General features: G+C 38.8%; 2 protein-coding genes across 4 annotated transcripts in view; one reads left to right on the top strand and one right to left on the bottom strand.

The window, feature by feature from the left end:
* The window catches only part of CDC40 (cell division cycle 40), a 48,691-nt gene extending 46,382 nt beyond the window's left edge, over nt 1-2,309 (top strand). Inside the window, 1 exon segment of the mRNA XM_037842869.1 lies at nt 279-2,309. Within this exon segment, the coding sequence (XP_037698797.1) occupies nt 279-525 (247 nt within the window). The 3' untranslated portion in view covers nt 526-2,309.
* The window catches only part of METTL24 (methyltransferase like 24), a 124,523-nt gene that overhangs the window by 14,550 nt on the left and 83,967 nt on the right, over nt 1-26,006 (bottom strand). For 2 of the 3 annotated variants that reach the window (XM_037842866.1, XM_037842868.1), the window contains one exon: nt 2,330-8,558. In XM_037842866.1, the coding sequence (XP_037698794.1) occupies nt 8,202-8,558 (357 nt within the window). In that variant the 3' untranslated portion in view covers nt 2,330-8,201. Of the gene's footprint in view, nt 1-2,329; nt 8,559-26,006 lie in introns of those variants that run through there. The other variant, XM_037842867.1, reaches the window with a different exon arrangement.

Genomic DNA, 26,006 nt, shown 5'->3' with positions numbered 1-26,006 from the left:
TTTCTATCTAGAGAATAATTGTGATGCTTATTGAGGCCCCAGGACTCCCAGTCTTCCCAGTTAAACATAATTTTTGACTCTTAGATTGGTGGCTAAATGGGGAGGTTTTCTGGTAGAACTTCTTCAAACCTTACCTTGTTATTCTCACTGAGTGTTGTACATTCGTGTTGGTTTTGTTATGCTAAGTTGAAAAAAACATACTCTTTCTCTGTTCCTCATCCCACTTTACCAGTTTAAAGTGCTTAAAGAATTTGAATTTATTTTTCTTCCAATTATAGCTACGTGATTTCAGGAGATGGAAATGGAAAATTAAACATTTGGGACTGGAAGACCACAAAACTCTATAGTCGATTTAAAGCTCATGACAAAGTGTGTATAGGTGCAGTATGGCATCCCCATGAAACATCTAAGGTCATAACATGTGGCTGGGATGGTCTCATTAATTGTGGGATTAATGAATTAATCCTGAAACTATCTAGGATCATTTTTGATCTGGTGTCATATTTAACTGTATTTAATTATTAAATGTGTTGGGTGACAACTTGATTTACAGATAATGTTTTCCTGACATGGCTTTATGAAGTTGACTCCTTGTTTTAAAAAAATTAACTTTGTAAATTTGATGCATATAATTTCATTGGCAACTTCATTGTATTCTTTATAGATACCATTTATACAGGGAATTACCATTGACTATTTGACAATAAATAGTTATTATTGGTGGGCAGTTTGAATACCCTCATGACTATACCGAAAGGAAGGATCCCTAATGGAGTTAGTGTTCTAGAAGAGGTAATGTAATTGATGAACAGTAAGTCAGAAAGGTACCATATACTTAACCTCTTCAACAACAACAACAAAAAGGGCAGTATAGAAGAGTGATGATGTAATTTAACATAAATCTGAAAGAAGGATAAAGCCACCCAGAATTGTGTTCCCATTATTTCTTTGCAGTGGGTCAAGTTCTAATCTTTTGGCTTCGTGAGTTCCACCATTTTCTATGGCATGTGTTATATATTTTAGTTGTATATCAGCAGTCTTCTTTGCAGCATTCCTCTAATTATTAAACAATTTAAAATAAAATTCAGAGTTTTTTCCGTGACTCTCTTCCTGATAGACAGACTATATACATTTAATCAGAGAATTGCATTATTTCAGAAGATAAATCTCAAGAGAATGAGCCAAGACTTTGAATTTTACTTGTTTCCGCTGTCATTAAGGACCTGGCTACACTTTGAGAAATCAAGATCGCCTAGTTTGTTGCTTCACTGGTGTTACTGCTGAAATACCCCTCTAAGGGGAAGGATATGAGAGCATAGGGCATGGGATCTAAGCTAGGATATGAGGACATAGTCCAAAATGTCAGTTTTGTCACTGCCTTGAAGTCATATGTTTCATCTTTAAAACAATTCTGATTTTGCTGGTGAATATATACAACAGAACCTTTTAAGATAGGAAAAATTTTAAACTTCTTTCCAAATTTTTGAAAAAAAATGGCACTCCAGGAAGATGCCAAGGTTCTCCAGTTTGAGAATCAGTGATTGTGGTTTAAAAAAAAAAGTTTTAAAACTTCAAAATACTAATTCAAGATAGCCTCTTGAATATAGTACCTAACAGCACTTTAGTTTGACAAGCCATTTCTCCTGTTTTATCGCAAATCTATGTTGGATGTTTAAGTGTGGTTTGAAATATTTCAGTACCATGCTGGACAAGATTGGTTAATAGCTGCTCAAAGTGCTGACTTGAAGACCAAAATCATGAGTGCCGATATCTTGAGGACATCAGGCACTGAGTCCTGTGCTATCAGTAGCAGTCATTCTTGCTTTTATAGAGTGCCTATTTTTAAAAATTTAAATTTGAATTTAAAAAAGGCCCTGTATATGTGACCAGGCCCTATAGCCACATATACATGAATCTCAAAGAAGAAAATAGAAAAGCAATAAAAGTAGACATTTTTTGGATGCGGCACTCAAAGAAGTAAGTATACACTGCCTAGCTGCTGTGCGTTTGTATCTGCCAGGAAGGGTGGCAGATTTGAAGAGGAAAGGATATAGACAAGATTTTTTCTTTAGTCCCAACCACTGGTTTTACAGATGTGAATTAGTGAAATATGATGGGGCAAAAAGAATTAATCATAGCTTTAAACTGTCTTGTTCAGCACAGTATTGTACGTGTTACCAATCATAACTTCTAAATTTTCATTTACTTTATTGTGTTTTTGACTGTTTCTGAACTCAGTAACTGTATATAAAAGTTGTCTCTTTTTAAAAAGATCATATTTTTAAATAAAGCATTTTTTGTAGAAAATGTTATTGAAATGTTTGTCTTTATTCTCTTTTTTAGTCTTAACTCTGCTGAGACATCAAATAAAACCATTTACAGATTTCAAATGGGTCTCTTTGACGTTACTGAAAAAAAAAACTATGCTTTAGAAGTTGGCATGATATGTTCAAGTATATAAATGTGTTTGTTCTAATAAAACAACAACAACAGGGCAGTGCCCTCAGAGCACACAGATTAACACATTACATATTTATTCATTTCATGGTGGCAGGGAGTCGGGATTTCCCCATTTTAAGAGAACAAAAACGAGAGGGGTACTTTTCCAGCACAAAAAAAGTCCCAAGATCATGTTGCTATTGAACTTAAGTGGTTACCATATGGCTTCTTTACCTCATTGCAACCCTTACCCAGGGCAGGCTTCCTACCTAAAAACTAGAATAAAAGGGAGGCTTTAGTGAATACTTTAATTGAATGAATATTTAAATATGGAAGCCCAAACTGGGATTATTTTTACGCTAAATAAAAAGCCAGTTCTAAGATAAGGATCAGGAAGTAGCATCAAACAGGCACTTTTCTAGGTAGATAAGCATAGAGTGATTCTTGAGGATGCATTGTGGTGGGGATGGTTGGTGTCCTTAACATGTTTATAAATTACCTGAAAGAGAACATTGGCAATGAAACATCAAAGCCTTGGATGACAAGTCTCATGTGTCCCTTCCATTAGAGAAGAGTTACCATCACTTCTCACAATTGTGCTCACAAGGAGGTTTCTTTGGCTTATAGTTAAGTCAGTCTTGTGAGCATAATACCTTTTTCGGCCTGTTTTACACCTTACTAAACAACTATATTAGTCATTTTGTCCTACAGAATCAGTGTGGCTTTAATCATGTTTTTAAAAAGACTACCTCCTATCCTTGGCAGAAACAACCTCCTATCCTCATACCTTCCTTCTCTCATAAACTGAAATTTTTTCTCCACACTACTATGAAATGTAGTTTTATATACTGACTCTTAAAAGTATATTTACCAGGAATTTATGAGAAGAAAGGACAATGAGGAGTGAGAAAGGAAAATTAAGGTTTAATATTCTGGGACTTAGATGCCTAATAATAATTGAGCCTTAAAAGCTTTTAACTCTCAGGTCCCCAAGGTCAAGAAGATCTCTAGGGTAGCATGCAGAAATGAGGACTACCACATGCAGCGCAATAAACATTATGTCAAGAAAAGAACAAACTGTGCCTAAATTTTTATTAACCAAAATGAAGGACAGTGGCCCATCTAAATTCCAAAGTTATGTATAATGCCACACAAGAAAACTTCAGTAACAAATGATGAAATAATTTTTTCTTTCATATTCAACAAATGTTAATTGAGCACATTTGACCCAGCAGGCTTCGTGTAGGACTGAGCCTATATACATGGCCCTTACCCTCGTGGTGCTTAGTTTGGTAGGACAGAGAGACATACAAGGAGATACATTCAAGTACAAGGAGTCTGAAGACAGGGAGTAGAGGGGACTGTGGGAACACACAGTCAGGCACCTTAAATAGGGGGTCCCTAAGGAAACGATGTGTGATCTGATACCAGGTCTTTGAGAAATATTTTCTTTAAAAATAGCTTATTTTTATTGATAAATAATTGTGGTTTCTCATTAATATTCAGCAACCCACCTATACCTTTGTTTATTACATATTCCTTTCCTGGGGGTGATACTCAAAATCAGTGACCACTAAGACAGGACACAGATCAGTTAGAATAGAAAATAACCATGGTGCTGGGGCAGGGTCCTCAAGGCTGCCTCTTGGACCGTGTTTTAACCCATTAATTGCCCAATCATAGGGAGGTCCAGAAGGCCTATGAGAGGGCCTAGTGGAAGGGGACCCTCTGTGGAACTCAGGACAAAAGCCATTTACCAACCACTATAAATCTGGTACATATTGATTATCAGTCATGTGTATATTTGGTTTCTGTATTGAAATAGTCTGGTTTAGAATTCAACCTTGACAGAAGAACAAAACAACAAAAAAAAACATTACTATTTCAAAGAATTTTATTGCACAAAACCAAGCACTAAGAAAAACTTGTAAGAAAAATATTATATGTTTCATGTGCTGGTTTTAGCAGAAAAGAACTTAGGTTAATTGATCTTGAAGGTCAAGTATAATAATCTGTTTAATGGAGGCCCTCATTTTTAAACGCAAAAGATGATGAGCCTGACTTCTTGGTATTAAATCCAAGCTTTGCAAAATTAAAACATGTAATACTTAGAAAATGCAAATCTTGCACTGTGATTTACTAAAAGATCTTATAACCAGAGTAGAAGTCCTTACATGAATGAGTGATGTGGACTAAACACTGTAAATTCATGAATTTATTCTTGTTCTACCCTGATAAAAACACTAGTGGACCTTCAAGCAATTCATTTCTCCCTGGCCCTCTTCATTTGAACATGTCAGATAGTTACAAGTATTTATATGATAACCAATTACAACTGCAACAAATGCAGTCACTCTAAGAAAAGGGAGAGGGGTAATTGTGTTTCTTTTACGTTAGTCTCAAATTGTGAGCAAATTTAGAGTTTTAATGTGCTAAAAGGCAACTTCTGAGCTCATATCTTTCACTTTAAAAAAGAATAGTTTTAATTATCATTTGATAAGAGCATTATTAAATTCATGTTTTCAGAAGCATTTACGAACACTACTTTGGTAAGAAGAAGATGTATGTCACAGATACTTATATCTTAACTCCTTTAACTGCAGGTCAAAGACTAGTCTTAAGCACAAGTGCAATTGTGCTACAGTTCCAAGTAGATTGTGCCCTTTCTAATGCCCAGGAAGAAAATGCCAAGTGTTGGGGCGCAAGAGCCCCTTCCAGGCCTTGCCAGCTTTTCTGGCAGCTGAAATATATTGACAGAGAAGTGGCTGAGTCCCACTTCAGTGAGCTTACACCTGGGGGCCTGTTTTACTCAAGTAGATTAAGTTAAGCAAACCTATATGCCACAGGAAGAGCCCAACTCTAACAGATTTACAGGTTCGGTCTAAGCATATTTGTAGTTTTCCCTCTTTTGTTAATAATAGGGAGGCAAAAATTTGCCGTTAGGATACCACATCTTATGTCTGGTAAAGGCTACAGAGGCAGCCTTGTGGAGGGGAATCAAGCATGGGTTTTGGGATCTGACACAATGAGATTTGGATTTCTGCTCTACCACCTGCTAATTGAGTGATTTTAATAGCTATTTAACCCCCCCGAGTTTCCTTCTTCATATAATCAGGAAAATTACACTTGCTTGCAGAATTGTTGGGAGAATTAAACTATGCAAAACGCTGGGCACATAGTAGGCTTTTGGTAAATAGTAGTTCTTGATTTTGTTTTTTGCATTTTGTTTGCTTTTGTGGAGGTTATGATGGTGGTGGTGGTGGTGGTTAGTGCTTTGCCTGGTCTCTACAAGGGCAAGCAGGATGTCCCCGAACACCTGTGCTGTGGTCACCTTGGCCCCTTCTCATGGCCTGTCCAGTGGCTCTCCACAGAGGGTGACTGTCCTCCGAGGGCATCTGCCAATGTCTGGAGACATCTTGGTTGTCATAACTGAGAGGAGGTGCTATTGGCATCTAGTGGGTAGAAGCCAGGGGTGCTGCCAAACATCCTACAACTCACAGGATAGCTTCCTCTCCCAACAAAGAATTACCCAGCCCCAAATAGCAATAATGCCAAGATTAAGAAACCCCGGCCTACACAATAAGCATAATAAATTCTAAAAGTAGGGAAACCACAGCAAAAAGTCAGAGTGTTCATCATAAATTTCAAACTATCCAAAAAGGGAATGAAGGACAGAGAGATAAAGCAAGTACAAATAACTACCGAACAGGCGGCCTAGTAGGTGGGTGTGGGTGTGTGTATTTGTGATTTCTTTTGAGCACCTCATTTTTTTTTAACAGCACAACCATTCTTGCTTCAGATATATATAGTGGGATGATCTCAACGCTCTGCCCCACCAATCTGGAATAAATAGTTAATTCATCCTGTACAAAGGGAACTTTTGGTAAGGCCATCAATCTGCAATTTCATGAATTAAGAATCTTGATATGGATATGTACATACCTAAAAGCTAATCAGGCTGTACACACTTAAAAGAGTAGAGTGCTTTTCACACTTTGTGTATAAAAAGTTTAAAGGTTTAGTGTATAAAAAGGTTTACTAGATATTCCTTAGTATATAAAATTGTTACAAAATTTTTTTAAAAAGAATCCATGATATAATCCAAACAAGAAGTGGGCTAAAGTTAACTCTGTTTTGGAGACTGTCCCGTACAAACTAAAAGTAAAAGCTGCTTTAGTGTTTTTATGGACCCTGCCACACTTTTGAAATACCTATGTACATTAAAAGCAACTGAACTACTATTCAAATCATACTTAACTCAAGCTGGTCCTCTCAGCTCAATGACTTTAATTAGTGTATTATGTGTTTTAAATAAAAACATCATTTATATTTTAAAAAATCATCAATGCTAATTCAGAAAGTCTTGTTCTCTTTGGAACCCAGGTGAGTGAGATCATCCTAAATATTCTGGCTTCTCACTTGAGGATTGGTATTTGCAAACCACCACAAGAAATAAAAAGCCAGGCCCAGGGAATGTCTGGAAGGAAGTAAAAAATGGGGGGAAGGAAAAAAGTCTTACTAATAATTGGCATTCTACACACCCCCACACACACACGCACACACACATCAATTTTTTTTTGAACCAACAATGTACATATAGTTTCAAGCTCTCTCAGGATGTAAATTTCCAGAAAAATACTTAATTTATAGTAAGGTAAGAACTTTGAATATGTTTTTACTATTTGATTAATTTCTCTAAAATCAGATTTTTGAAAATCATTCATAGTGGTAAAGTGTCTGATCCTCTAAACAGAAATTATAGATATCATGTGAACTATTGAGAACCTGCACTTTCTGATTAAATTTCTAAAAATGTAAAAACGGTTGATGCTACTGAAACATTGTATAACCATCCAGGAAAGAGAGACTGTGGTCCTTAGGTCAGAAGCTTTTCACTGATGGCAACTGATGGTAAAGGAAAACTCAACATTTTTGATAATGTATTTAAAAGGGGAAAAAAAAAAGATTTAACAGCATAGGCAGGTCTGGTTGAGAAATCAGGATTGAATTCAGAGGAGGCAATAATAAGACCCCAAAAATCTTTGTGCTTAGTTTCATAGGAACAGAAAGGGATTTATGGCCAAGTAGGAAAAGTATCTTGACTTGAAGCTCTTGATAGTCTAGTCTTTAAAATTCAAAAGCAGGATTTGGGGTGTGTGAGTTCCCAGAAGCCAGAACTAGTGGTTCTTATAAAGCCACAACATGGGCTTCAGCAAAGGCTAATGAAAAAGGATGGAAATCCACAATGTTACAGAGGATACTACTGACAAGGTGAGCACAGATAAGCCTTGAAATAGGTGAGTCAAAGCCAAATGAAAGTAAGCCTTATTGTAAACAGTAGGCAATAGACTCAAGAATCTGTTGCATCTAAGAATTTGTATCTGAGAATCTAGTTGTTTTTTCATAATTCTTAATAATTTTTAATGTTGGTGAATTCAGGGTTTATAAATATGTAATAAGTTTTAGGAAAAACTGGGCTGAGTGGGGGGACTACCTTCCAAGTTAAAGTGGAGGAGGACAAGCCTTCCCACTCTGTCAAAGGTAAAAAGGCAAAGAGCCTGGGTCTGGGTGAATAGGAGTTGACTCCATGGCAATTCCTATGTTCATCCTTTCAACAAGTATTTACTGTGCCCTGACCACATGCCAGGCACAGGTCTACATGCACTACAGAGATGATAACACAGTCCCTGGCTGGCAAAAATAACAGTCTAGTGGGAGACCGGATAGGTGAGCAGACAATTGGAAGCGCAGGCATGCACCACTCAGTAAATACTTCCTTGGGTTCTTGACGTGGTCCCTGTATCCTGTTTCCATCTCATGTTCACCCAACTCAGAGTATAACAGCTACTTGCATTGAAAATGTCTTTCTTCAGGAATAGCTGGGGTTTAGATAAGTCTTTGTAACTGTGAAAAAGCCTGAAATCCTTTAGTTCCAACTCTTTAAGAAGGCTGTACCAGAAGCGCACAACACTGCTGTCACTGCCACTGACCTCAAATCCAGGCCAGTGGAGATGGATCTCAAAGACAAGCTGTCCAATTTGTTCAAGGACATCTTCTAGAATAAGATTTTCCAAAATTTTCCATTCTGCACTTTCCAGATCAGCCTTGAGAACATCAATCTGTAACAAAGAGAGGAAATGAAATTAGCAGATGTGATAAGTCACTGTTAAAAATACCATCTTGATGTGCTGAGCCCTCAAGCATGGGACTTGCCCTTATGAAGCTCATTACCACAAAGGAGAGTCTAAAGTTGTATGTAATGGTGCCTAAGAGTCTCCCCCTGAGTACCTCTTTGTTGCTCAGATGTGGCCCTCTCTCTCTCTGACTGAGCCATCTCGACAGGTGAACTCGCTGCCCTCCCCCCTACGTGGGACCCGACTCCTAGGGGTGTAAATCTCCCTGGCAACGCAGAGTATGACTCCCGGGGATGAATGTGGACCCGGCATCGTGGGACTGAGAGTATCTTCTTGACCAAAAGGGGGATGCAAAATGAGACGAAATAGTTTCAGTGGCTGAGAGATTCCAAATGGAGTCGAGAGGTCACTCTGGTGGACATTCTTATGCACTATATAGATAACACCTCTTAGGCTTTAATGTATTGGAATAGCTAGAAGTAAATACCTGAAACTACCAAACTCCAACCCAGCAGTCTGGACTCCTGAAGACAATTATATAATAATGTAGATTACAAGGGGTGACAGTGTGATTGTGAAGACCTTGTGGATCACACCCCCTTTATCTAGTGTATGGATGAGTGGAGGAATGGGGATAAAAACTAAAGGACAAATGGGGTGGGATGGGGGGATGATTTGGGTGTTTTTTTTTCACTTTTATTTTTTATTCTTGTTCTGGTTCTTTCTGATGTAAGGAAAATGTTCAGAGATAGATTGTGGTGATGAACGCATAACTATGTTATCATACTGTGGACAGTGGATTGTATATCATGGATGATTGTATGGTGTGTGAATGTATTTCAATAAAACTGAATTTAATAAAAAAAAAAAAATACCATCTTGAATTCTACCAAACATTACAAGAAGACTTAATTCCACTTCTGCTCAAACTCTTCCCCCCCAAAATAGGAGGGAACACTTCCTAACTCATTCTACAAGGCCAACATTACCCTCAAAATAAAGCCAAATAAAGATACCACCAGAAAAGAAAACTACAGATCAATATCTCTTATGAATATAGATGCAAAACTCCTCACCAACATACTAGCAAACCAAATCCAACAGCACATTGACAAAATTATACACTATGATCAGTGGGATTTATCCCTGGTATGCAACTGTGGTTTAACATAATAAAGTCAAATTAATGTAATACACATTAACCGAAGGGGGTGGGGTGGGGAACGTGAGCATCTCAATTGACACAGAAAAGGCATTTGACAAAATACAACACCCCTTCTTGATAAAATACTTAGAACACTAGGAACAGAAGGAAACTTTCTCAACATGACAAAGGGCATATGTGAAAAGCCCACAGCTAACATCCTACTTTATAGTGAAAGACTGAAAGCTTTCCCTCTGAGATCAGGAACAAGACAAGGATGCCCACTGTCACCACTGTTATTCAACATTATACTGGAAGTTCTTGTCAGAGCAATTAGGAAAGAAAGAAATAAAAAGCACCCAAATTGGAAAGGAAGAAGTAAAACGTTCCCTATTTGCAGATGATTCTATAGACAGGAAATTCTGAAAAATCCACAACAAAGCTCCTAGAGCTAAAAAATGAATTCAGCAAAGTGACAGGGTACAAGATCAGCACCTCAAAATCAGCAGTGTTTGTATACACAAGCAATGAACAATTGGAAGAAGAAATCAGGAAAATAATTCCATTCACAATAGCAACTAAAAGAATCAAACGACTAGGAATAAATCTAACCAAGAATGTAAAGGACTTGTACATAGAAAACTACTAAATATTGCTAAAAGAAATCAAAGAAGACCTAAATGAATGGAAGGACATTCCGTGTTCATGGACTGGAAGACTAAATATCATTACAATGTCAATACCACCCAAAGCAATTTATAGATTCAATGCAATCCCAATCAGAATTCCAAAAACCTTTTTTACAGAAATGGAAAAGCTAATCATCAAATTTATATGGAAGGGTAAGGGGCCCCAAATAGCTAAAGCCATCTTGAAAAAGAAGAATGAAGTTGGTGAACTCACAACTTCCTGATCCTAAACCTTACTATGAAGCCAAAACAATCAAAACAGCATGTTACTGGCACAAGAACAGAAATATAGACCAAAAAATGGAATCAAATTGAGAGCTCAGAAATCAACCCTCACATTTATGGCCAACTGATTTTTGACAAGGTGGCAAAGACCACTCAACTGGGAAAGACTAGTCTCTTCAACAAATGGTGCTGGGAAAACTCTATCTCCATTTGAAAAAAAAAAAAAAAAAAAAAAAAAAGGAGGACCCCAAGTACATACCATATATCAAAATCAACTCAAAATGGATCAAAAACATTAATATAAGAGCTAGAATTATCAAACTCCTAGAAGAAAACATAGGGAAGCATCTTCAGGACCTTGTGTTAAGAAATGGTTTCTTAGACTTTACACCCAAAGAACAAGCAACAAAGTTAAAAATACATAAATGGGACCTCATCAAAATTTAAAACTTTTGTACCTCAAAGGACTTTATCATGAAAGTGAAATGATAACCTACACAATGGGAGAGAATATTTGGAAACCACATATCTGATAAGGTTTCAATATGCAGAATATATAAAGAAATTCTTCAATCCAACGACAAAAAGACAATCCAATTTTAAAATGGGCAAAAGACTTGAATAGACTTTTCTCCAAAGAAGGTATACAAATGGCCAAAAAACACATGAAAAGATGCTGTATGTCATTAGCCATAAGGGAAATGCAAATCAAACCCACACTGAGATACCATTTCACACCCGTTAGAAGGGCTGCTATTGAACAACTGGAAAATAACAAGTGTTGGCGAGGATGTGGAGAAACAGGAACACACTCATTGCTGGTCACTCCTTCATTGCTGGTGGCAAGTAAAATGGTGCAACTGCTGTCGAAAATAGTTTGGCAGTTCCTCATGAAGCTAAGTATAGAACTACCATATGACCTGGCAATCCCATTACTAGGAATATACCCAAAAGAATTGAAAGCAAGCACTCAGATATTTGTACACCAACGTTTAGAGCGGCATTATTCACAATTGCCAAAAGATGGAAGCAACCTAAGTCCCCATCAACCAATGAATGGATAAGCAAAACATGGTATATGCATACAATGGAATATTATTCAGCCATAAAAAGGAATGAAGTCCTGATACATGCAACAATATGGATGAACATTGAATATGTCATGCTGAGTGAAATAAGCCAAACACAAAAGGACAAATATTGTATGATCTCACTAATTGAAACAATTAGAATAGAAAACTCATAGAAACAGAATCTAGAATACAGATTACTAGGGAAAGGCTAGAGAATGAGAAGTTAAGGCTTAAAATATATGGGGTTCCCATTTGGAATGACGGAAATGTTTTGGTACCACAATATTGTGAACGCAATTAACAGCACTGAAATATAAATCTGAATAGGATTAAAAGGGGAAATGTTAGATTGTATATATGTAACAGAATAAAATTTTTTTAAAAATCCAGGTAACTACACTACACAAACAGTGAGCCCTAAGTTAAACCATGGACTTTTATTAATAGTACAATTATAAAAATGTGCCACCATCAATTGTAACAAATGTTCCATACTGATGCAAAGTGTTGGTGGTGGGGTGGTGTATGGGAATCCTGTATTTTATGCATGATTGCTCTGTAAACCCACAATTTTCCTAACAAAGAAAAAAAAAATGCCATCTTCATATCAGGAGCCTTGCTTTATACCCACCTCCCAAGGATGCAGAATACTTCAAATTTTAGTTAGAGATCTTTTTCAAATGGCCACTGATGAAGTGAATTTCTAACCTCACTCTACATCAAATGGTAATATACAAATAATGAAATGCCTGGAAGAAATCATAATGGACTGTCTCATTTTCTACCCAGTGGGAAAGGAATCTCAGGCAGGAGAAGGCAGGGCGTGTGCATCATAGAGTGCCATGCCCATGCCGCTGTCCAACAACCTTCCCCCTGCTCCAAGGAACCCAGCCACATCCTGAGGGAATGGTGGCCTGCAGGGAGGGTCAGACGGAAGGCCACTGCCTGCAGGGACCCACTGCACTGGCCTCATCCACCTCCAACTTCATTAGGACTGGACCAGGAAACAGTTCTCAGGAACTGGAGTACTGGACTTCTGAAAAAAATTATAATTCCATGATTTCTTTAAATCATATAAACCAGCACATTAGTTTAAAAGAAAAACAAACAAAACAAAACCATTCTCTGCTCATTTAATGAATAAAAGAACATTCCCTAAATGAGATGGAAAACAGGAAGAGTAGGAGGAGAGAGAGAGATTTTGTAATTAATTAAGTTATGAGAATCAGCTTCTTTTTGCTGGCTTTGCACACAATCCATTAGAAGGACAGAACTCCAAATACCTCCAGGGAGCAAAGAAAGCCAATACTTATCTAGTGCTTATGTGTGGGCTAAATACTTTTCCTTGCAACGTACATTTAATCCTCTGAACAGTTCTGAGAGGGTGATTCTGTTAGTGTCCCTATATAAAGATTCGGAAACCAGACACCAAAAGTAACCCGTCCACAGTCACACCACTGGCGCTGGGAAGGCAGTGGTGAAATTCGAACCAAGACTGTCTACAAAGCCCAAATTCTTAACCACTGTGTAACGTTGCCTCTCCAAAAGCCACAATAGGAAAAATGGTAACTCAGAGTCCCCAAGGGCCTTTTGATTTGGAAAATAACGTGATATCTGGAGAGTGAACCAGGGTCAATGAGTAGAAGTATTGTTCTCAACATCAACACTTTATATTTGCAGAGCACTTTTCTACATTCTTTATCTCAGTAAAACATCCCTATAGGCAGACAGGGATTTGGTAAAGATGAATTTCTACCAGCAAGAAGTGGGAGAGAAGGAGGATAATTTTAACACAGAGGAAAGCTGTCAGCATTCAGACACAAATTAGAATAATTAGAATGGAGATACTAATTAATCAGATTGCAATAATTAGAATGCAAAGGAGCAAAGGCTGTAGGCACAAAAGGTGACAGCAGCAGCTTAAACAGGTCTTCCGGCAGCCATGGACTGAAGTCACCGATATCATCCTGCCCCATGGACATGAAATGCATCTCTGCCTGTTTGGAAGGATGGATAATTACCAGGACCTGTCCAGCTTCAGCTTCTCCTAGGTGCATGTCTGTTTGATAAGTTACTCACATGAGGCTGAGATGTGAAGCAATTATACACGGAAACACGCCTTGTGTGATTTCTGAACTGGGTGGAGAAGAAGGTGGCTGGCATTTACAAATAATTGCTACAAGAAAATGGGCTTTGTTCTCATTTGTCTGAGAACCTGCTGGGATGTGCTTTCACTCTCAGGGATTGGATAGTACCTCCTGGCACACCAAGAAAATTCTGACGTTAACAATCCCAAGAATACAGAGAGGCCTTAGAAAAAGGCTAGATATCTACGAAGCAGCATGTTGTTTTAACGCCTCCAAAATGAAAGAGAAAAAGGAATACCTTTTTCCATGAAAGGAACCGAACAAAGGCAGGTTCTGTGTGAACATACACATGGCTAAAATAATTCTTGTGAATTGGACACAATGGAATTAATTCACTCTTTTTTCATCTCTTCTGCCCTGACACTTCCCTGGCTTTGTTTAATCCTTTAGTTTTTAAGCAGAATACTCCTGGGTTAAGGGTAATTAAGCTGCCAAAAGAAATACCTAATCAAGTCATCATGAAATTTTGTAATTGGTACAGAAAATATCTAAGACTTAAAATCAATGTATGTTGTGTCAATTCACAGAGCCAAGAATTTCTTAGGTTCCGTATAGATTTATTTTCAACATAGTTTCTGTGAGTTTGCTTATAAACACTGGACCTAATATATTTCTTGTGAACTTCATTATGTTGCATGTGATCGATAAAGCATAGACAGGGTAAAGTTAATCAGCCTAAAATTGACCTAAAAACTATACTGAGTAAGTACAGGGAACTATAGTTTATATACATTTTTTTCCAAATATATTTTAAAGTAAACTATCAGAAGTTCTGAGCAACTGGAAAAGAACCAAATTATCAGGCTGAATCATAACAACTATATGCTTTCTTTGGAAATCCAATTTTCACATTCAAAATGCTAATCTATTCTAAAAAGCAAAAAGTATTTTCAAACAGGAAAAAAACACTCCTTTTTGATACCTGTCTCTGAAAATTCCCCACTGCAATCAGAATTGCCTAGGTTGATCTAAGTCACGCAGCCCAGGGGTGACACAGCACTGGGGGCCCATGAGCTCGCCCCTGCCTTCCAGTTCTAGAGCCCAGACAGCCAAAATGCTGTCAATAAAACATGGCTTTCTCTTTCAGTTTGCTTTTCCTATTAGCTGTGTCCTTGCATTTCAGAATGCTCCATTACCACAACTACTTTGCAAATGTAATTTCCATTATTACTGTATAATGCACCCAATATTATTGGGATTATAAAGCACTAAACATTTCTGAATAAGTATGCCTCTTTAAAGATTCTAATATCCAGCTTTCCACAATTATGGCACAGAAAATCAGGAGCATGATGATACTGGAATAACAAAGAGCCAATCCTATTACAGTTAACAAGTTAAAACAGGTTTCTAGAGAAGAACTAAGTGTTTACTCCCTGTAAACTTTGGAATAAATGATGGCATTTTCTTGGCTGGAAGGTTCTCAAAGAAACTTAGATGAAACAACCTATTGGTATAATTTCAGAGGCATGAAAGGAGTTCTCCAGTTAAAAATTAACTCCTTTCCTTTGTACCTGAAATATCCAAAGAATCCACTCTCACAGAACCTGTTGGAGAAATGAGAATTTTAATTGTTACTGGATTACGGTGTGTGCCATCTGGCAGCTTCCTCCTGGTGGGCACATGTTGACCCCTGCGTTCATCCACCCAGAACTGTGGAGATGGGAGGAAGGAGGAGAGGGTGTCCCAGGTAGCTATTTCAACTGGGCCTTGCCAAGGCAGTGTGTGTACTGGGAGCTGAATCGCAGGGCCGATCCTTAGGAAAAGTGTCCTGTACCAGAGATGTAAGGGCCAGCAACTCGGCATGAGAGGCAGTTGTGAAGGATGCCCTATCTCCCTGCATCAGCCAACATGGACAGCTCCAACCTTGCTAGGTGCTACTACACCTAGGGCAAAGTCAGCAAACCCCTGAGACCCATTAAAGCCACCATCATGGACCCTGTACTTGGCTACACAGCCAGGCCTAGCAGAGGCACCCTCCCACTCACTAGACCATCCCTCTCCCTCCTTCCAGCCCTCCTTCAGCCGCTCAGCCTCCCCATGCCCACAGCTCCCCACCCAGGCCTTTTCTCCTTTAAGGACGCTCTCTGGCCGAAGGGCCAGATTTCATTACAGGCAGCTGGCTTCAAGGGATGAAAATAGAAGCTGTGAGACTTTTAAGGCCCAGCCCAGAGTCCCACGGCATCACTTCCACTGCATTCTATTGGTTAAAGCGCCTCACAAGTCCGGCCCATGTTCAAGGGGAGGCCAATCAATGCGGGCCCTGAGGGGAGGAGTGGCAGGCCCAGTGGGATGAGTGGAATCATTCATGGTCATCTTTGCAGATGATTGACTCCAGGGATTAAAAACAATATTACTTTATGCAAATACATAAATGAACTACAGCATTATGATGATGATTACTCTGTTGGACACAAGCCACACTACAGGAGAAATAAATAACAGAACTTTCATTCATCAGAATATTCTTAAAGAAGGACTTTAACTGAAGCATGCCATTTGCTATTAGAGTTGGCTTTCCTCTGAAGTGGACAGAGAACCTTGCAATAATATTCAATGTGTTAGGATGACTAATGAAGGAGGTACTAAAAAGGGCAACTAAAGTAAATATTTGTAGGTCTTAGGTATAAAACAAGTATTTTTGCTATACTCTATTTAGAGGCAACCACTATAGCGATGAAGAGTTTTTCAATACACTCCTGTTACTACTACGGCAGCCTAGCTGCTGGAGAGACAGCAGTTCCTCCTCTGTACCGATGTCTGACTCTGATCCTGGGTAGTGAGAATGTGATCCACTGAGTTAATTGGAAATGAGTCCCAGACATTGTGGCAGATTTTATTTTCCAAACGTGGTTGCAGCATCATCTCCCATCTCACATGCTTTTTCTACGATTTGGCTTTGACGTTCCTCCCACCGAGAGGTGGGGTTGATGCTTCCTCCCCAGGGATGGCTTCAGGGTTGTGAGACCTGTGCAGTCCCACAGGGTCCTTCACTTAGAAGGGCCCTGCATTTGGTTTAATGCTCTAAGTTCTGAAAAAATGGACTCCACATGTACATTTTGCACTGGACCCCACAAATTATGGAGCTTAGCCGGTCCTGTAAACAACCCCCTTGAATCTCAATGGGCTGGTAACTGATTGACTAATAGATAATGGCAGAAGGGATTCTATGGGCCTTCCAAGCCCAGGTCATAAAAAGCAATGCAGCTTCTACTTTATTCACCAAAATAGTCCCTCTTGAAAACTTCAGCCCCCGTGCAAGGTGTCTGGGTACCCCGAGGCCGCCATACTATGAGGAAAGCCCAACTAGCCCTTGCAGAGGTGCACATGAAGAGGCCCTGAGTCAGTATGAAGAGAGGGATACCTGGGCTACCCCCAGGTGCTCCAGCCATCATCTGACTACAACCACATGAGAGACCCTGAGCCAGAACCTCCCAGCTAAGCCCTTTCAAAACTCTGACCTACAGAAACTTAAGGGATAATAAAATGATTGGTTATTGTGGTTTTAAGCCATTAAATTTGGGAGAGGGGGTTGATTCATTATGTAGCAATAGATAACTGAAACAAAGACCAAGTACTGTGTATGCAAATTTTCTTTTTAAAAAATTACTTGTATACTGTCAAATACTATATATTCTAAAGCTGTGATTTCTAGACATCTAATATACATTTAGCCAAAAATATTTTATTATAAAAACAATACATGGTTATATTTAAAAATTAAAACTATAGATAAGCCCAAAGAGAAAGAATAAAAATATCCGTAATCCAGAGTTAAAAACAGTTAACACTTGGTGTATTTATTGCTAAACATTTTTCTTTGCCATAAACACACACATGCACATGCATACACAACATATAGATTATAGCATACACAGACATAACACATATGTTTTTTTTACAAAATTAGAATTACTCTATGTTTTTTAAATCTGCTTTTTAACATAACAGACAGTGAATATCTTTCCATATCAACACATTTTCATCTAAAATGTTCTCTCAGTGTTCCTCGGAGCTTTCACAAGAATTTCATGGAGACGACTGAGGGGCCCTTGCATGGGTGAGGGAGATGTTGAGTGAGTGAAGTACCAGATGCCCCACCTCAATTCAACAAGAGAAGCTCCCCTTTTATAATTTACCCAAATTTACATATTCAGAATCCCTCACAAGATTTCATTTGGAAAAAGAGCTCTGCTACTTAAAAAAGGTTGAAAACCCTCATCTTTAACTTATTTTTTAAAGATTTTTAAATCCTATTTAGGTTTGCTAAAGCTGCCAAAATGCAGTATACCAGAAATGGACTGGTTTTTAACAATGGGGATTTATTAGCTCACAAGTTACAATTCTAAGGCCAAGAAAATGCCCAAATTAAGGCATCAACAGGAAGATACCTTCTCTGAAGAAAGGCTGCCGGCATCTGGGATGCCTCTGTCACATTGTTTCATATTTAATGTTTAAAATGATTTAGAGTTTTTCTATCAGGAAAATGTATGTGAGTATGAAACCATAAAAATGGCTATTTCCACCAATTATAAAGATAATTAATCATGATATTAACCAAAATTCCTGGAAAAGAGCCAAAGCTACAAAAATAACACCAGTAAAATGTCAATATTAATTATACAGCCTATCAGTCAATTATTTCAGAACAATGAAGTTTCCACTCAGGCCACAATTGAGTCGCAAAAGCAGTCAGTGGCCTCAGTAACAGCTGTTTGGGCCAGAACCAGACACTATATGGCATTACAGATGCATATCACATTTTGTAAAAGATGAATTCTTAAAAAGGAGTGTGGAAACTGAATTTTAAATTATCACCAATTATCTATCATCCAACAAATAAAACACATTCATTCTTCATATTCATTACAATTTGGGCCCATTTTTAGTAATAATGTTCAAATAAACTGTACAAATACAACTTCATCCCCTTTTTAGTTTAAATTAATTATGAAAAGTTATTAGATAATACAAAGTAAAGTAAAGCCAGGCTCTTTCTTTAAATGATATGCAGGTTTTTGTCTAATCTAGTGAAATGTTCACTTAAAGCAAGATATATATATGCACCTACAAAACTAGAAGCTAAGTGCATTACAAAGAGGATTCCTGTTTGTGTAGAAAAACAAAAAAAGTTGATGTATCTAAAATGAACAAGAGGTTAAAAAGTCTTTAAGAGCCTTAGGCTTGAAACACATGAAATTGTACTGTATCACAGTGTCAATTGGTAGAAATGTAACATTGCAAGATGTCTACTACCACTAGGGAAAGATACGGCTGGCCCTGTATATTAGGAGAAATATAAAGTCACTCTAAACTAATGTAGGACCAATTCTGAACTAACAATAAAAGAAAATAATTTCTCTATGTAGAAGCCAGCTCACAGAAATCTCTGCAGAGAGCCACATTCTGCAAATGAATTTAAAAGGAAATAAGGAAACACTTACAAACAAGACTCTTTTTTGCCAGATATCCAGCCTATGATCAAAGAATCCAACCTGAGGCTGCTAGGCAAGAATCTGCTGGGTGGCGGGAGGTGACGCAATACCAGGTGGTCTCAGAAATCCAAGTCAGAGACCGATGATTGGTGAGCTGGTGACAAGTCAGATAGTCAGAAATCAGCAGGGATACTGGCAACATGCAGCAGCAAGAAACCAAGCCATTTCAATTTAGTCAAGATTCAGGTGACAACAGGGGACTGGTGGAGCCGGCAGTGAGCGGCTTGCAAAAACCAAAGGCAGTTGCAGGACCAAGGACAGCGCCAGGGCGGCAGCATTTATTTATTTCTCACCCCCTTCCTCTCCCCTCTTCCCCAGACAGTTGAAAACCTCATGGTTGTCTCTGACCCTAAGATTAGAACATTCTACCTCAAATCTACATCTCCTGGTTAATTTATTTGTCTGGCTTAATTTTAAGTACTTATGTAGTCATTCTCAAGTATTTCTGGAAAGAGATGGGGTATAAAACATATACCTATATAAATTATTTATAAGTGAATAGGCGTATAAACAAATAAATAGCCAAGTAAACACCCAAATAAAATGTTCTTCAGGCAGACATGGTCTGGTGACTCAGTAGGAGAATCTCCATCTTTAGGTGGTGGGGCTGAGTCAGTCCCAGCCCTGGGGCCAACAGTGTAACTTAGGCCACATAAAATGGTGCAAATGCAAAAGCCAGCACTAATTTAGAGGGAAACAAAATAAACTCATTGTGCTATTTGTTTAAAAGAAAAACATGTCCTGAAGTCTAAGCAAGAAGAAACACTGTACTGTTTTGAAAATCCTTACAGTACTTGGATGAAAGTTATAAAAAGATCAGCAGTGAGTTAAGTCAAATGTTAAAAGCCAGAAATGGGAGAAAATGAAGGAAGATTAAGAGGTCTGACGGCACACAGGTGCATGCATACACACACACACACACACAACTGAAGACTGCTACTAAGAAAAAATATTATAAATTATGTTTACCACGTAGTCTAGCCTCATGGTAGTATCACCCCAACAAACCAACCTCCAAGTCTCAAAGCTCTGACCTTTCCAATGATATGAGATCTGAATCCCCATGCTTTGATTTATAACATCACTACTTCCCAGCAGCTCACACTTAATATGTCTTGGTCACCCTGGCGTCCTCCACTTCCTGGACTCTGTACAGACCTCTACTGATGTCTAGAGCATGGTTTGCACTCATTTGTTGACACGTCTGATTCCCTAATGCCGGGTGTAAGTTCCTCCAGGGCAGAGACCTCACAACCCTTTGGATGTCAAGTTTCTATCACAGTTCCTGACTTGCAGTAGGTACAACGTCCTATTAGACAACAAGTCCTGTCCATTTTGCCTCTGTAACATCTTACATCCGGGCCTGTCATTTCTGCCCCTCCACCTCTACCACGTGGTCACTTTGGTTCAGACCACACTGATTGAAAAAGAGGAGTGGCATTGTCAAGAGTTGGAAGTTAAGAATGACAGCAGCTATGGACCCCATCATCCCTTTCTGCACAAATGATGTCAGGGCCTTGATTTTCAACACTTTATGAATCCCACACTTCATTGAAATTTAATTCTTTGCCGTTTCTCAAAATGCCATGAACTTTCCATTCCCTGTTGCCTTATTCATCCTTCCTCTGTTTGGAACAAAACCATCCACTGATCACTATGCCTCCCAACTACCAATCTATAGAGCACCACAACGGTCCTTCAAGTATAGGATGCATTTCATTTTCTTTCAGATCTAAGAAATACTACTTACCAGAACTTCCAACAGGACATGGGAGTATAGACAAATTATTTTTCTCTTATGGAATATTTTACCAGCATTAAACTGTAAGGCCTCCATCTCAAACATTTTCTGGTTAAATGATATCAACATTGGAATAAAGAAACAGATAATATCAATACATAATGGCATTCAGTACTTTGATTTGTTTTGCCTAATGTCTAAATGGCATTCAGTACTTTGTTTTGTTTTGCCTAATGTAGAGAATTGTTCAGATGTAAGGCATAGGGATGCCCTACATGGTAGCCACTGGCCATGTTTGGCTATTAAAATTAAAACTAAATTAAATTAAAATTTCAGTTCTTCAGCCACATTTCAAGTGCTCAATAGCCAAATGTAGCTAGTGGCTACCATATTGGACAGTGCAGCTATAGACATCTGCAACATCACATGAAATTCTATTGGGCAGTGTTGCTCAGAGTATCACATGCATCAGAATCCCTTGGAGAGCTTGTAGAAACACAGTCTCTGGTTCAGTAGCTCTGGAGCAGGACTGAATATTTATTTGCATTTATAACAGGGGGCCAGCTGATGCTGATGCTGATGGTCCAAGGACCAGAGTTTGAAAACCACTGGACTCAGCTGATGACAGTGGGTGAGCTTTTCATGGCACATCTGCACAGACTCCCAGCCTCAGCACAGGCTGGTGTCATCCCCTTCTCATGAGCAGAGGCAGAAAGTGTCTACATGTTGATAATCTTTGGCCTTGGAAGGTACTGGGCAGTTTCCCAACACCAGAGGTTTTCTTAATTAGGCTCCTATTAAGTCAGAGTTTCCCAAACACATGACCAAACTTTCATGAGGCTTGAACTCCCTGGAACTATGTACAAAAATTTGTATTTGCACACATGAGCCCTTTTCTGGGAATGGTGGGCCTTGGCTCTGGGGTAGCTTGTTTAGCCTCTCAGTGACTCAGAAGAAAACAATAGGACCCAGTTCATGGGGCTGTTTTACGGGTTGAACAAGAAATGCATGTCAGCTACCAGGCAACATGCTGAACACAGATTAAGTGCTCCATCGGTGTTACCTGCTGTTATTAGTTGCACTGATACTTGATGCTCAAAATGACCCATAATCCAAAAATAAATTAAGATTATCTGACTTATGCTAAAATCAAAATGTGCCTTCTTCGCATCTCAGAAGCAAAGTTTGGGGCAATGGTTCAAGGGAAGAATTAAATTTGTTGTAGGAAATACACAGAGGTATTTAACAAATGAAAGCCAAAAGCCATCTTTATACAGCACAGAGTTTCTTCAACTGCCTTTCCATCCAGTAACAGGCAAAAGAGGTATATTTTTAGATGAGGAAAACTGAGGTCTAAATATGTTAAATGATTTGCCTGAGATCACAAAGTAAATTTATTAGTGGCAGAAATCAAACATCTCAAACATCACTCTGATACTCTGGGTCTTAGATACACGGACACACACACACACACACACACACACACACACAACACACACCAACACAGCTTTGAGGTAGGTCTACAATCCTAAGCCTCACCTCATTCTGCTTGGGACTTAAAGACAAACCAGGTGGTCAATTTAAGGACTGCCAGGATATTTTAGAAAGCACCGCAGTCCCTTTCTTCTCCAAATATCACTCTCTGCCAAGAATCTCTTTGCACCAGAAGTACCCAGAAAAGCACAATCCGCTTCTTTCTAAATTTACTTCTAATCAATACCACTGTACCACTAAGCACATTAATACAAATCCAGATCCTATAAAATGCTTGATTCTTAGGTAGAGAAAAATAGTAACATAATGATTGCTTAATTTAAAGGCAAATATAGCATGGCAGAACTGTTGCATGCCCACAATCCATTCTTCTTCCTCAGTAACAAAACCCTGATTTCCAGCTGACCATACTGCTGCCCAGATAAAAGCCAAGTCTCCCTTTTGACTTTGTGGCCATAGGACTAAAGTTTGACCATAAGATATAAGTTAAATGTGTCAAGTTTCCTTAAAGGAAAGGGCTTTACTTAGTGCTTCCAACATCCCTTTGCCTGGAGAGAGGATGTGATGGCTGAAGCTCCAGCAGCAATTATGGGCCATGAGGAGAAGCATTACTCCCTGGGAATGGAGGAGGGGTGAGCTGGATGTGGCTCGGGTCCCTGATGACTATGGAGCCTTCTCCATGAAAGATCTGTACTGCCTATATCCAGACTTCTTTTTTGAGAGGGGAAAAACCTTTTTCGTAAGCTGCTATTATTTTTTTCACATGCAGCTCAACATAATATGTACAATTACCAAATTCTAGCAAAGCCGGTATTCTTGGCTACTCGTAAGAGAGATGTCCCTACTGCAAAAGTTATTCAGAAGCTGAAACCTTCTGTAAAGAAGTGGGTACTGGCAGTGCAATAGACAAGCAATCTATGTCTATTGGAAATTGAAGTCGCCACCTAAAAGTCTACTGCTCCTTTTCAGCACTTCCTGAATTGGTAAGCAAATTCCTAACTCTAGGATCTTCCTCTAGATTCCCTATATATTTCTTCCTCCCCTCCTCCCCCTTTGCTCCAGAACCCCAGGACTTCTCTGCCAGAGTGCTCCTGACTGCCACATTGCATTCTGTTAGCCCAGAAATTTACAATGCGAAACAAAACTAGGCTGTAAAATCACATTTAGTGCCTTTAGCCTCGAAAACTAATTTTGAGGCATCACATTAATAAAGTTTGTTCTCGTCTTTACCCATTCTATATATTTGATATTCTAGCATATACTTAAGAAGCCAGATACTGACATTATTTGGACCAGTGAAAGAAGGTCTCATTGGATATTGTTTAGAAGCTTCTAACGTTTGCCTTAGATGCACTTTCCCTCAGAGCACAATGTTGATGCTTTTATCTTGTATCTACTGATAATGGCAAAATTTATAGCTGTCTTCACCCAAGCACTTGCTATTTGTCCAGCCAAGCAGGGTGCAAAGCACTTTACCTGGAATGCTTCAATTAACCCTCAAACATTCCAATGAAATAGGTGTTTTTATTATTCCCATGTTACAGATGGGGAAACTGAGGCCCAGAAAGATCAAACAGCTTGTGGTAGGCAAAGCCAAATACAAAGCTTAACATTTTCCAAAGAAACCTGAGAATCAGAAAGCTTAAACAACAATCAAGGTTACACAGCTATTGAGTGGTAGAATCAGGATTCTAATTGGGTCTGACTTCAAAATAGGCATTCTTACACATTAAAATATTAAGGGATACAAGTATAAATATGAAATTGTTGAGGGGTTCTGATTTATAATTCCTCTTGCAAAAATGACAGAACAGGAGCAAAGCAAGTGTGGAGTAGTAATTAATTTAATAAGTCTTTGTGGAGCTTCTAGCATGTGCATGGCCAGGCCTGAGGGTGAAAAGAGGTAGTCAGGCCTGGCTTCACACAAGGCAAGTGTGCCAGTTTGAATGTATTGTGTCCCCCAAATGCCATTATCTTTGTGGTCTTGTGTGGGGCAGACGTTTTTGGTGCTGGCTGGATTTGCTTGGAATGTGCCCCACCCAGCTCTGGGAGATGATTTTGATGAGATGTTCCCATGGAGGCGTGGCCCTGCCCATTCAAGGTGGGCCTTGATCAGTGGAGCTATATAAATGAGCTGACTCAAAGAAAAAAAGAGAGTGCAGCTGGGAGTGATGTTTTGAAGAGAAGCAAGCTTGCTAGAAAGGAACGTCCTGGGAGAAAGCCGTTTTGAGGCCGGAGCTTTGGAGCAGACGCCAGCTGCCTTCCTAGCTAACAGAGGTTTTCCAGACACCACTGGCCGTCCTCCGGTGAAGGTACCCGATTGCTGAGGTGTTACCTTGGATGCTTTGTGGCCTTAAGACTGTAACTGTGTAGTGAAATAAACCCCCGTTTTATAAAAGCCTGTCCATCTCTGGTGTTTTGCATTCTCCAGCATTAGCAAACTAGGACAGCAAGGCACACATATTTTAGCAATTGTAGCTTATTTTATCATTGGATCTAGTGTACCCCCCTCCTTGTTCCATGTACTTTTTCCAGAACAATGACTGTTATTTATATTAATTTCATAGCTTCCCTATGACCAAATGGGATAATTTGGAGCTGAGACATTTTATTTGCCTCTTTGTGTTTTATAAAATTCCATATAAACTAATATAATAAAATAATAAGAAAACCACCACCATTTGCCATTTATAGAGGCTGGGAAAACTGCCACAAGGCTCCTGTTCCTGCTAGAGAGGGACTTCTTCCCACTTACTCATTTCCATCCACACCAAAAATGGATTATTTTATTCCCTTCAATTTCTAAATTCAGGTTCAGGTCCCATTGGATGGGACCACATACACAGCCAATATTATACCATGTGTTAAACTGTCAAAAGGGAAAAAAACCATTTGAGGGACAACATACCAAGAAGCAAACTTCACCCCATGCCCACCCCAGGCCTCTCCATTCCCTAAAATGGGGACTGTCATTTGAAAAGCTGTTTGTTTGTTTGCTTCTGCTTATAAAAACTAAGATATAGTCACTGTTAAAAACTGGGAAAGTACAAATGGGTACAGAGAAGAAGAAAACAAAAAAAGTCCAAAATCCCAGCCCCAAGAAGAAATGACTAAACATTTTGGTTATATATCTTGCAGTATTCTATTTACCTTAAAAAGATTGAATAGCATATATAATTCTGAAATGTTTCTATTTTTTATTTTTTCACTTAAAAGGCCATCTGTATAATATGCACGAACAGTTCCCTGATATTTCAGGCAAAGATCGGTTCTTTGCATGACTTGAACATTTTAGAGACGTCTGCAAACAGCCCAAACTTTTCTTAAGTGTAAGTCACTAGGTTGTCCTGCAATGTTTTGATCCCACAGAGGTGAAGATGGGGCCTCTCAAGCTAACATACATTAGGCTACATGACAACAAGAAA

This window comes from Choloepus didactylus, chromosome 7, assembly GCF_015220235.1.
Source record: "Choloepus didactylus isolate mChoDid1 chromosome 7, mChoDid1.pri, whole genome shotgun sequence".
Classification (NCBI taxonomy): Eukaryota; Metazoa; Chordata; class Mammalia; order Pilosa; family Megalonychidae; genus Choloepus; species Choloepus didactylus.
This window is presented reverse-complemented; position numbering and strand designations above follow the sequence as displayed.